The sequence below is a fragment of the Alnus glutinosa genome, chromosome 10 (assembly GCF_958979055.1).
Source record: "Alnus glutinosa chromosome 10, dhAlnGlut1.1, whole genome shotgun sequence".
NCBI lineage: Eukaryota > Viridiplantae > Streptophyta > Magnoliopsida > Fagales > Betulaceae > Alnus > Alnus glutinosa.
The window spans coordinates 9080884-9094821 of record NC_084895.1 but is presented as its reverse complement, the minus strand read 5'-3'; the positions used below and the strand labels follow the sequence as shown (position 1 = coordinate 9094821).

General features: G+C 36.5%; 1 protein-coding gene across 1 annotated transcript; it reads right to left on the bottom strand.

Moving 5' to 3' along the window:
• Positions 1–3888: 3888 nt before the first annotated feature.
• Positions 3889–13730, bottom strand: LOC133880515 (DEAD-box ATP-dependent RNA helicase 50). Its single transcript, XM_062319465.1, has 8 exons — positions 13282–13730; positions 12008–12666; positions 10735–10929; positions 8370–8557; positions 6372–6585; positions 5116–5247; positions 4716–4891; positions 3889–4577 (listed from the first exon to the last, which is right to left on the bottom strand). Exons 1-8 carry the CDS (start codon positions 13625–13627, stop codon positions 4355–4357), a joined length of 2133 nt encoding a protein of 710 aa, XP_062175449.1. The 5' UTR covers positions 13628–13730; the 3' UTR covers positions 3889–4354.
• Between the last annotated feature and the right edge of the window lie 208 nt (positions 13731–13938).

Genomic DNA, 13938 nt, shown 5'->3' with positions numbered 1-13938 from the left:
TTTTCTACAAATTGGTTTGTAAGAAATTTCATACAACCCACATATAAGAGTAACATGTGTCCTTTAAACATGTGAGAAGCACATGTTTTTATTTTTTATTAATGCTCTTAAAAAAGCATGTGAGAAGCACATGCTATTTGCCATGAGACGCATGTCAATTTTATATGTAGGTTGTATGAAATTTTCTACAAACTGGTTTGTATGAAATTTCTGTCCTAAAGTGACCTACACTTCACATTTGAGTTCAAATTCCTCTCAAGATTGAGAGTCAATGCTATAAGCAGTTGTGAGTTCAAGTTATTTAATTGACAATAGTTTATACAATAACAACTCATATGGTCCAGTTTAGTGCATTGTAACCATACTAACATATCAATTAGAAGTTTCCGCTTCCATGATCAAGATATATCATTATGATTGATATGTTATAATCTTATTAGATAGAATGCTCAATTCTATCACTTACTATGAATGAGCGTTTGTAAGTCACAAGGTATTATGGCTTATATCTTCTATATGATAATCTCATTAGCATATCTAAATCATATTCAATATAACTTAAGGACTACATATACATAAATGTCACACACATCTATGTAAAGATATGCCCAATGTTCTAATTTATCTAAGAAAATAATTAAGAAAAAAAAACTTCATTATTAAACCGAAAATGTCACACAAAGCAAATTGGGTTTTAGGTCACTATCCTTAACAATCTCCCACTTTCCTTCAAATCCAATTTGGTATACATTTGACACATATTCCCTTTGAGTGAGACTCAAAATTCTTTTGAGACAAAGTTTTAGTGAAAGGTATGCCAAATTCTTTGCTGTAGTTATCTTTGTCACAACCACGTCTCCACTTGTCATTATCTCTTTAATAAGATGATACTCGCACTCAATGTGTTTCCCTCTCTTGCTATTTATCAGTTCTTTAGATTGTACAACCACTCCAATGTTGTCACAAAACATGATAGGAGACTACTCCATACTCATCACACCAAGATCCATCAAGAATTTTTTGAGCTAAACAGCTTCATTTACTGCTTCACAAGCTGCAACATATTCAGCCTTTCCACCACCCAAAGTAAACACATACCGTGAGGTAGATCTCCAGGAATCATGATTCGACTAGAAGTTCGAATCTATATAATCAGTGGGTGTCAAATCCTCACTATGGTAGACAAACATATAATCTCTTGTTTTCTAAAGATACTTGAGCATATGCTTAATCGCTACTCAAAGAAGTGGTCTAGGATTTTACTGATATATGATGACCATGATGACTATAGATCAAATGTCAATCTAGTAAAATGATGTACATGAGGCTTCCTATTACTAAAGCATAAGGAACTGCCTTCATTTGTTCTTCTTCTTTAGGTGTCTTAAGACACTACTCCTTAGAAAGAGGAACTTCATGCCTGAAGGGAAGCAACCCTTTCTTGGAGTCTTGCATGCTAAACTAAGACAAAATTTTCTCGTATCACTTTGACAAAATTTGGTCATATCACTTTGCTAAATGATGATGTTAGTTGTCGTTGTATTGGAACAACGTTGGCGAGAGACAGTTGTTTAGGCCAGATATGATTCAAGATACCCGAGACAAAGTAGCTCTCATTAGATAGAGGATGGAAGCAGTCTGAAGTCGATAGAAGAGCTATGTCTACAAGTTTAGACGGAAACTGGAATTCGAGGTAGAGGACAACGTGTAGTACCCTGACATTTAATTTGGGATAAGTATGCTTTAATTGGTATAATTGAGTATGGAGATTGTTACAAGTGTTTAGAGGTAGAGTTTTTGAACTTTTAAGATTTTTTGTGAAGGCCAAACGTTCGGGTGGGACATCAAATGCTCGATGACTTACGTTCAAGTTGGATCTCAAATGATCAAGTAGGATGCTGAACGTTCAATGTTGGATCTCGAACATTTGATGAGTGTCTGGAAGCATTTTTTTTTAAAACCTTGGACAACTCAGCCCAATTGCACAACCATTAGAGTTCTATAAACTCATCCTTACATCCAGCCCTCCCATTTTGGTCACCCTTTTCACCTGAGAACCCTAGAGTAAGCAAAAGGAGAAGGTTTGGGAGAGAGGAGGATATCTTGGGTTTATTCCCTTCGAGAGGTAACATCCTAAACTTTAACTTGACGGTTTGATGTTGTTAGCTTGTATAGTTTCTGTTGGTGTTGTTTTTGTAGTGCCCCAGATTTTAAGACATAAAATATAATGTCTTAAATTAGAATTTATGACCTAATAATAATGATAAAATAATATAAAAATGGTATGAATATTTATAGAATTAAATATTCATTGGTAATTTATATGTATATTTATAAGATTAAATATTCATTAGTATTTGAAGCACGTTTATAATTATAAATCAAAATAGAAATAAAAACATATTGCAACTATATATATATATATAGAACAAAACACGATATTATAAATAGCTAAGCTAAGGATGGCGCTCGATCGACAAGAAGTGGAGCTCGATTGCGACGACGATCAATCTACACATTTTGGCGCTTGATCAACACGACGATCGATCCCGTAAATAGGGGATCGATCTACATGACGCTCGATCGCCAATAACTGGCGCTCGATCGACGCAGAACTACAGAAACAAAATTACGCGGGTTAGTTCCTAAGTTAGAAGCTAAGTGCCGGTTAGTTGATGATAAGGGATATAATGCTGACGCTAGTGACTCATCGCACACCTGCTGTTATCCCAGCCGTTGGATCAATTCCTCCCAAAGTGATCGAAACTGTTCAAGGTTTATATAATTAGGAAGCAACCCCTCTTCAGTTTTCACTCCCGGCCTCTCCTTTCTCTGGTTTTTCATTTGGCCAGCAACTCTAGAACAGCTTCTTCTTTTCTCAATTCTCTCTGTTTTTCTCTTGTAGAGGCTCTCTTTCTTTCTTTGCATATCTCTCTCTCTCTCGGTTCAGTGTGAGAAAAACAGGAAAGAAAATCCTCTCTGTTTCTCTCCCACTCGGCCTACCGCAGCAGAAAAAGAATGCTAACGAAAGGTCATTTTTGTAGAACTACAGGAAATGTAGACATCTGTTGTAATTTGGGTATTGAGAATGGGGTCTTAGTGTAGCTTTGTGCTTGCTCTCTGTTTCTGCAGAATGGTTTGTTCTGATGTTGATTTGTTTCTGCAGAATTTTGTTTTTGCTCCTTTGGTCTGTAACATTAAGTCTCCCATTGGTTATGTGATAGCTAGAACTAAGTTTTGTAAGTGATTCTAGGGAGCTCTCAATATAATTTTGACTAGCCCTTTCGAAGTATAGAGCATATGTGGCTAATGTTTATGTGGGTCACTACAAACTAGTTATGGAATGTGGTTCTAGGAGATTATAATGAAAAGACACCCCTAATGAGGATGATAGGGATTTAACTAGGGTGAAATCACATATTGTTATGCAATGAATGTGTTTAGTCTCGCATTGAAAAGGTAAATTGTAAAGACATTACATTAGTACCAAGTCCCACATTCATTATGTAGTAGGTGAGAATGGGTTTTATACATAATTCTAGGAAAATCAAATTGAAACTTTAACTGCTCTTTTTGGGTATGGTGAAGATATTGCTAGCTCTTTTCTTGGTGTACAAATTGTATTAGAGCTAACCTAGTAACGTGGTATGGCATCAGGACATTACAGTGCAATAAAGAGCCTTATCCAAAAATGTTAGGATTTTGGGTTGGGAGATTGTGATATCCTGATTTGTCATGGATATGTGATGTGTTTGTTGCACAACCGACTTACACAATTCCTATATAACGCAAAATACATTGGTGAGACCCATACATGTGAGTCCCAGCATGAATAAATCCCACCAATGTATCTTGAGTTGTGTAAGAATCATTTTCCCTAAATTCAACTTAAGAAACTCCAATTATAACTTCGACTATTTCTTGTAGAATATAGAGCAGATGTACCAGTACAAAACCAATGTAAAAGAATAGATGTAAGATGTAAGGAACATATGTTATGCCCTTAGCCTTAGCCTGTTCCATTGGTTAAGATTCTTCTTCAAAAGAACCGAGCAACTTGCAAGCAAGATCCGTTGGTTAAGTTACTACTTGCCCTGAAAGTGATGATTATGCAAGTACACGTTCTTTTTCATTTTCCTTCTTTTCTTCTCAGATGGAAACAATACAAAGTAGCAACTACGTAAAATATTGCCTAGCTGAGAGAACAAGCTGGAAATACTGCGTGTTTCCCTCCAGAATGCAATTGCATGAGCTATTGAGGTCTCTCTCTTTCGCAGTTGCCGGTCATTCACCAGCAGTAGTCAGCGATTGCATCAGTTATCGTTCCTTCTAGGAACGCTTTCTAACTCATCAGCTAAGCACATGGCAAGTCGTGCAATGGGTGACCCTTTTGGCTTCTTTCCATTATCTTTCGTGCAAGGGAAACTTGCTTCCCAACCACGAAGATGAATGCCATACCCTTCCCTCCAGCACCTCTAGCTGTTCTCCCAACCCGGCGCACATATTCGCTAGGATCACGTGGGAAGTCAAAAAGTACAACATGATCCACCCCGGTAAAGTCAATTCCGCGGGATGCTCTGAAAAAACAAATTCAGCTACATCAAAGCTGCTATATTATGCATTTCATCTTATAGAAAGGTTAATAACCTGACCCTAGTGCTGGTGCCATGAAAGTTGAACAAAGGTGAATAATGCATAAAACCCAAATAAAATACCTATCAGTGCAAACCAAAAACTGAGAGACTTCATCAGCCTGAGAACGGGTGAACTGCTTAAAATTTGCAAGCCTTGATTCTTGAGCCACAGCAGTGTGGAAGGGCAGAACTTGGACACGAGTTCCTTTTCTATCACAACGTTTTAATGCATTCTCAACTTTTCTACATGTGTCAATCTGCAAATTAAGAAGGTACAAGCTACCGTAAATCAGAAAGCTTTCAAATAACTTATGAATTAAATGTTAGATAAATAATCTATTCTTACAACTCTAATATGTTCTCTCTATATATGTTGATCAAGTAAGAAACTGAGAACTTGGCAAAATTCACAGTGAGACACAAGCCAGCTATACTAGAATTACACAGAGAGCCCCCAATGCATATAAGAGCTCGAACGTACCTTGTTACAGAAAACAATTGTCTTGGACACTGGGCTTCCCTCCACCAGCCGCAGAAGAGCAGATTTCTTATTCAAGAAAGCAGTTTCTGGATTTTTTTCAATCCCATCTTCTCCACTGCAGTCTACAAGAACCTGGACATGCGACCTTGTAATTAATAATCATGATTAGAACATTTTACACATTTTTATATTCAATGCTTACCCATGTATATCTTTAATGCTTAAAGAAGAAATTTTTGTGTGCTGTGCATTATTGGACCCACCTGAATTTTAGCTCAGACACCTATGGCAGCAAAAAAAATAAAATCACCAACTCCATACCATTAAAAGAGTCTCAAGTTTTTACTTATCAAAAAAAAAAAAAGAGTCTCAAGTTTTCAATGGTTACTGGCCAAACTTTATCACTACTTTGCTTTCTTCCAGGTATTTCTTTCTTTTTCACTTTTTTTTTTTTTTGCTATTACAATTTAATACTTCGAATATGATGGAGCACTTTGCAAGAAGGGGGAAAAGCTGAGTCCAATTCCTACTGAAGCTAGCCACCCACCACTGCCAAATCCATCACTATCCCATAGAAACTGTACCACCGTCGAACTTTCTTCTCAGTCATAAGAACTTAGACCACCTGGTACTCTCATCCCAACATCCTCAACTGCTCAAGCTCATTCTCTTTTCTTTTCACACCCCAGTTAGCTACCTTTCAACCTTGTCATCGTCATCTGTGGCAGTACAATCAAAATGGGGCCAGAAATGAGCCCAAAACGAGGGAACTATGAGCTCGCCTTTGCTGTTGTCATCCAATGTGGAATTGTCAATGTGTCTTGAAGGTTTTGACGGAGAAAGAGGTTTGAGGTTTCTGTGGTACTGAACAAACTTGATGATTGTAGGATTGTAGCCACGCATGAGGGCTGGAGAATAGAGAGACAGAAGAGAGAAGGAAAGACAGTTATTTTGCTCTCTTTTCTTATTCCTAGAGCAATTTTTCTTTCACAATTTTTCTTTTAACAGTAGGACGTTGTTTTGGCAATCACATGTAAGTCTCACAATATTTAATGAATCTAAGCGACAGAAATGGAAGGATGGATTAAATTGACAACAATATGAAACTTTAGCGTGACCATCACCCAAACTAGAAACTAAATGACCCAAACTGACAATTAAGCTAACTTGGAAGGATCAAAATGTAATTAGGCCTAATAACAACAATAATAAAGAAAGAGAAAAGAAAAGAAAAGAAAAGAACAATTGAAACCAACCTCTTCAAGGCCAGGGCTTATACGGTGCATACCAGGTCCCATGATCACTTCACAATCGGGAAATACTTCAACTAGTTTGTTGTATATCTCTCGTGGTAAAGTTGCAGTCACAAATAGATATTGTGCGGTAACAGGTGCAGAATTTATCAAACTTTTCAATGCTACTTCAAAACCCTCATCATTAAAGAGTATATCAACCTCATCCAACACAGCGCTGCAACACAACGTTTTAATTAATTTTAGCACTGGCTTAATATCTTGTAAAACATAGCTGTGCCATGCTGGTAGATCCATCAATGCAGGTAATAAAGATTATTTGATGGGTCACAACTAGGAGTTCCCCAAACTAAAATTTGTTCCAGTGGAAGACAATAACAGTACAGCTGCAGCACCAAAGGAAGATACAAGGTACATTCAGCACAGCTACTGTTTAGCTTTTGTCAGATTAGTATGGACACATACCAGCCAGTGAAAGAAACCAACATGAAGTATGTCCTAATCATGGCCATAAGGAAAACATAAGTTGAATCACCTTCATTTTCTGAGCAGCCATGAGGCAAGCATGTACTATATAAATATCCCTATTAAATGGGTGAAAGGCACTTATTTACTCACTACATAGCATGTCAGCTCTAGTTCTCAGCCAATTACATGCATTAAACAATTTTATATTGAGAGCAATTCCACATCAAAAGTAAAATTGGTTGCCAAGTATCGACACTCTTATAGCATGTTACTACAAGTTCACTTCATACTATATGCATAAAGTGAGAAGATTAGCTGAACTACTGAGAAGGACAATTTTAGATTAAAATCAATGAGTGGAACAACAGGTTGAAATTTGAACATGAATACAGAAGAGTCTGGAGGCTATGCTTGTAAACAAAGTAGATTAATACCAGCTGGAGTCATAATGAATTCATTGATTACATTGGGACTGAGAAAATACATTTATTCTCCATAACTCCTTTTTAATTATTTCTAATACAACATACATTAAAATCCTCAAAATTTTCAGGAACATAACTACATATGTATATTCATACTATACTGTGTACATGTAGATACAAATATTTCATTAATCACATAGCACTCCCATTCAACTTCTACTTCATCCACTCCACTTTATATTGGAGAAACCCCCCTCACTCTTTCTCTTCCTATAAATTATTGAATATGAAAATAACTAATGTGGTAAGTGGTTGCTAACCAACAACTCTCAAAATCCCCTAAATTACTGTGCAAAGCATATACATGTTTGCATTAAAAACTTCTCTCCACGTTCAAAATTAAGCTTACACCCATGATTTTTCCCCTATTTAATAGCCTTTATCACCCAATGCAAGATACTTCACAATATCTAAAACATGATAAGTTAAGTTTGTCCCATTTTACCCTCTAACTAACAATAGGTTTTTGTAGACAGATCAGAATCCTCTAAAGTTCCTAGCATACTCTACTTTGTCAAGTTCTTAAAAGCCCAACTATTGTTTTCAAACAAATGGTTCATATTTTGCCACCTAAGCACTTACTGCATTTAATAACTCAACCTTAACTTCATCAAACCAAAATTCATGTTTATCAGAAATTAAGAACATTTTAAAAGTGATAAATGTTGAGGTGGCAAAATTATAACCATATGAACTGAAAACAATCATTCAAATTTAAGGAACTCTATCTTATAGAGTACCCTAGGAACTACATCATAGAGTATCTTATAAAGAACCTGAGGAACCACATCACTCTCAACATTGTAGTGTATCCCCTAGGAATTCTAAAGGATTCTGACCTTTAAAGGCTGTCCTGTCAAAGATTACAAGTATGACGAAGACTATGCTGCTACTTATTGTACACTTAGAGAACAATATACAAGATCAAATGGGATGACACCCACTGCACAAAAATTCATATTAAAATGCTTATAATTCTCAAAAATCACAAATGGGCACAATTATAGGACAAAGAAATATGTTATAAATTAACGGGAAATTAGGTTACCATCTTAGATTTGTTAACTGCAAGAAGCCTTCTTTGATCAGAAACAAGAACCGACCAGGCGTCGCAATTAGAATATCGACATCTTGTTGTAAATTTTCCAATTGAGTTCTCTGCCGAAAACCGCCGGTCACAACCATAGATTTGAATGGTACCCCAAATTTTGAGATCGATCTGCAATTACACAAAACCTGCAAAGGTTTTCATTTAAATTAACAGTCATAACATATCCAGAACCATATGTCAAAATATTTTTATTAACTTAAATGTAAACAAGCATCACATTGCATTTATAAATGGTGACATTTTTTCATCATGGGTCTTGATTACCTATTCAATTAACACTTACATATTCTATATAGCATAACAACTAGTTTCCCTACAAGCAAAGGGCCCATAGTAGAAATGATGCAACACACATCCCTAATAAAAATTCCTATTCCCAGTATAAGGATATTGAGATGGTTTTTGTTATAGAAAATATAGAGAACAAGGGTCCAATTTGTAGGAAGTCATTATGTACAACGAAAGTTTTATATTCAAAAAGTGAAGTTTGGCTTCATACAAATCAAAAGTTCATCAAATCAGGGTGGTCTACAATACACTTATAAGGAAATAGGGTTAGAGATTCTACATCACAATGAAACTTATATATTCAAGAAGTTAATTATGGGCTCATACAAATCATCGAACTCAAGGTAGTACTAACATACTTGAAAGGAAATAGTATTAGAGATTACATTGATGCATGTGCGGCAGCGTACTATCGTATTATACAATCACATGGCATCAAGATAACCAATATCAAATGAGTTTCATGGAGTATCATCTCAATAATGGACAAAATCCATTTTTAAATCCACAAACTCAAATATCTCTTGATCCCTACTATTTGTTCAGGCTTCATGACTTCCAAATCACAATTCTGCGATATATACAGTTTTTTTTTTTTTTTTTTTTTCACCTTTACCTCTTTTGGTAAGTACCCTTATCTAGGGACATTCAATCTGTAAAATATTATACACGCGTCTTTTGTAACTACCTCATCTCTTTTTCTTTTTCTTTTTGATTTTTTGGGTAGGAGTAACTATGATGCAGAGTGCGGTAGCAAGATTTTTCATTTTTATTTCAGTTTTAATTTAGTGTATTAGTTTATGTTTTATTTAATTTTTATGAGTCGGTTCTTATTGTAATTCAATAAAAGTAAATTGTCAGTGTCTTAGGTTATGTTAGGTAAGTGAATAAAAATATGTTAAGCAAGTTATTAAATGGGTGTTGACCGTGTTGCCCTAGGGCTAGGGTTTAGTCTCTTAGTCTATTTAAGTATAAATTTCTATTGTAATTGACAGCTTATGATGAATGAAAACTGAGTGATGGTTTGTCAATTATCCCCCCCTTGTTTCATGTTTCTCCCTCCCTTCAGGGCTTCTTCTCTTCTTTCTCTGGCTTCTCTCCCTCTTTCATAGTTCCTTAATTTTTGTGGGGTTGTCCTGCATCAAACTACCTCTTCCAGGTCCTCTTTTTTCACTCATCCAAGCAGCCCTGCAACTTGACATTCCTAATCGCTTAATTTATTGGAGATGAGATATTCTTGGATTAGTTCAAGAAGAAAGGACACAAAGAAGGAAAATGAGAAAGGAATTAGATCTAATATTAACAAAGTATTCGTTAATCGTTATGGTTCTAGAATTAGATCTAATATTAACAAAGTCATGATTATGGTTATGGTTCTGGTTCAAGTCTACAAAATTTACAATTCACAAACTTATTTCCTTCAAGATTTGAAGTTTACTGTCAGTGTACAAGTTTCGGAGGTCCATAAGAGTGATGGAAGATTAATCAAAGAGAAAGTGCAAGTGAATACAACTAAAAAGTAAAAACAAAAAAAAATTTCATACACTAAATGTAACAGTGCATCTTTCTTGTGCAGGGAGACTTAGGTCAAACAAATTGAAGAGATGGAAACATGAGATGGTTGGTCAACTGTCATCTAAGCAACAACATGCCAGAATTAAACAGAGATTTTTTATTTTTTATTTTTTACATAGGTAAAGCATATTATTAATAAGTGCAGAGGGGTGCAACCCTAGTATTCAAGATCTATACAAGAGATAATCGTCATTAATGCTTAAAAGAACAAAATCCAGAAGTTAAATTTTTTTTTTTTTTTTAAGTAATTTTTTATCGCCAAGGGGAGGGAATGAGAGATTCAAACTAGTGACTTCCGCTTCATGAGGCGTAGTCTCTAGCCGATTGAGCAAAATTTAATAGAAAACTAAAAGCCAAATATAGCAAAATGAAGAAAAACGTGCAAAAGTGATACAGCAAAGCAGTGTGCTGATATGAGTTGAGCACAAGAGCAACTGACCTGAGAAGCCAACTCAGCAGTTGGTACCATGATAACAACTCGAGGATTTTGTGATGAGCTTTTGCTAACTTCTTGCAGTTCTTCTTCCCTAAGACGCTGAATTATTGGTGCAAGATATGCCAATGTCTTCCCAGATCCACTTTGATCGGCTATAATACAGCTCTTCCCCTCAATAACAGGTGGAAATGTCATTGCCTGTTATTCAAGATGTCCACCATCGGCATAAGTTGCACTCAACACTTAAGCTTAATGAGCTTTCTTTGACAAATATGAGTTTTAGCCAATAAAAAAATGGTTTAGGGCACACCTTTGTACAGTTTGAATTACATAACTTCACACTATATTAGATGTAAATCATACAAAACTTAATTCAACTACGACTTAGTTCCAATTGAAGTAGATGTATATCATATCCTCTAAGAAATCATAAAGCGTTAACAACGATAGGTACTTTCTTACAAACTGCCATCTGAAATGTAACAGGTAAGGTACACTTTTACTTGAACCTAAGGCAGGAGGTTGTCATAAAAATACTGGTATGGTGTTAAATCCAGACAGATGCAAGGTGTCTGAGATCACCTCCCGGAAATTGGAATGCAATATGATTGTCGGCACAGACAGTAAAAGCATCTCAGTTTTGTAATGCAATTACATAAGCCAAACCAAAATGAACCAGAAGACAATGTACAACTCAGTTTTGTTCCCCCACACGGGCGGAGGGGGCGGTACACAGAGGGAGAGAGAGAGAAAGAAGAGTGATGTTATCCCAAAGGAAGTAAACAGCTTTTCCAAAGATTGAATTTACATAAAAGGACAAGGTGGTTAAAACCTAATTACAGAAGTATAAAAGAACAACTACAATGATAAATTTTATGAAAGATCTACCATATCGCAAAAGAAGCAAGCTCTTGAAATACAATCAGATAGGAAGAAAATAGAGCATGCATAAGGCCACGTATTTATGGTCAAATGGCAACTGAGCAGATAAGATGGCCATAAAGTCAGATACCTGTTACTTGCAAGTAAGAAGCTCTGAAGTACTAGAATAGCAGTGGAACTAATTCATAGACCAGATAATTGAAAAGAACCTAGTAAATTTTCAGGCAAATATTACGAATTGGACAATTCTGAAATTTAATAGGACCCAAATCATGTGCCCAACCAAATTCTTTGAATGGAGATCCCAAATCTTTGGGGTTGCTTTTTCGAATAAACGTTGATTACATTTCTTATGTACCTATATGTTCCCAACATGAAGATAATGTCGATATACCTGTATATGTGAAGGGCGCAAGAAAAGCAGCTCCTTTAGAGATTCAATCATAAAGTCACTGCAGCCCAAGTCTCTAAAGGATCTTTTACTAAAAAAGCCACTGCCACTGGACAACTTCCTCCTTTGCTTTAGAAAGTCAGACGATTCAGATCTAAAGTTATGCGTAGAACCTCCACTGCCCCAACCTCTTAAGTTACGAGCAGAAACTCTTGGAGCTGAAATTTCCGACATCCGAGTTTCAGTGTCAGATTTGGAATGTTTAGCCGGTTTGTTTAGATTGTCTAAGCATGGTTCAAAACCTTGTTTCAGAGTTATGTCAGAATGATCAAAATCATCTGATGTCCCCCTTATTTTCATCATGTCGCTGACTTCTTGTGACTGGGAAGCTCCTGCAACTATTCCTCTATTTCTGAAGGCATTTTCTTTCTGCTTTCTCCCAATATGTTCAAGTTTAGGGTGTGAAATGACAGACTTACCAAATGACTTATTTTCTATAAATAGCTTGTCATCATTTTCACTTGCATTTTGCTTCGTCTGAGAAGTATTTTTTACAGCAGCTCTCACTCTCTGTGGTTTTAGTCTCCCAAAATTTCCTGCAAAGCCCCTCTGAAATGCTGTTCGAGAACCACTGGCTGTAGTAGCTGGCACACACTCATTTCCTGTCAAACAAGAAAAAACCTATGAGGGCAATGGATTAAATGAATAAACATGAGAAAAATAAATCATTCAGCCTCTTCGAACCTCCCTGTAGATGAGGTCTAAAATCCAATTGCAATTGAATTCTTTCAAAACCATACATTTGGAACGCAAGACCAATAAGTTCAATTCATTTTGGGGCCAAGACAAGAAATGATTTTAACAGGGATAAAAGGCAGAACTACCCAGCAATCCACTTCTTCATTGGAGCCCATTGCATGGAAAGTTGAGCCAACCCACTCCTCACTAGCCACCACCCACCGGCCCCATGATTTGCTACTAATATGATTTTCTTAGCAGATAGAAGCAGAGAAAACTTAAGACTTTCCTCTTTATTGACATAGCTTCTCTAACTCTGAAGCTAGAAGCATATGGCATTAAGATGTTAAATAAATGCCTCGGTAGAATTTGAACGTTAAGCGTATGGCATTAGTATGGAATGGTCATACATTTCGATCGTTTCTGCGCGCTGGTTTAAGGGATTCAGCCAGAAATTATTTCAATTGGGGTAGGGTTCCAATGCATTGTGCAGAAATTCAATAATTGGGCAGAAAGAGCAGGTTCATTAGCATAATTACCAGTTATGGAAGTCGTTGTATCTCCAGCATCATCCGGACCATTGTAGCGTTCCTTTTTTTTCAAAATTTTAGCGGTGGATGGTTTCCAGGAGAGAGTGTGTTTGGAAGGAATAGAAGAGCCATGATTATCATCATCACTTCCTCCCCAAACAATGAACTTTTCACCGGTGTCATCATCGATAAGCTGATAAGCTCCAGAAGTTTCCAGGGGTGTGCGAGTATACCCAGCTCTAACAACCAATTTGAGCCCCCTCGATGACTTCCAGTTGGGTTCAAGGAGCCTTGGTTTAGGTTTGGCGCTCAAGTTCACAGGTATTGGAGCAGGAGGAGCTTTTGCCAGCAGCATTTCCTCTGCTTCTCTTGTATTTCTCAATAATAACTAGGAAGAAGAAGAAGAAGAGTTAGGATTACTGTGGCAGAGATTGCTAGTTGGAGCTGTTTCTGCTTCTGGCTTGGCGGTGAGGGTAAAGATAAAGATTACTCTGGGCCTGGACTTCTAACCGTTGCCGCTAACTTGGGCCCACTCTTTCGGAATAAGTCCAACAATTCCAAAAAAAACACAAAAACACAAAAACAAAAATAATGCACACATAATATATTTTAGGGTTAAATACCATGTACACCCCTGTGCTTTACGACCTTTAATTTTTGCCCCAT

Bases quoted from the DNA above. Each gene is read 5' to 3' on its own strand.
- LOC133880515 (XM_062319465.1), bottom strand. From the start codon at position 13,627: ATGCTGCTGGCAAAAGCTCCTCCTGCTCCAATACCTGTGAACTTGAGC. The intron at 5,248-6,371 runs GTTGGTTTCAAT...TCGCATGTCCAG, and splicing joins TAAGCCCTGGCCTTGAAGAG to GTTCTTGTAGACTGCAGTGG. The intron at 4,578-4,715 runs GTATTTTATTTG...TTGTTTTTTCAG, and splicing joins TTTTTGGTTTGCACTGATAG to AGCATCCCGCGGAATTGACT.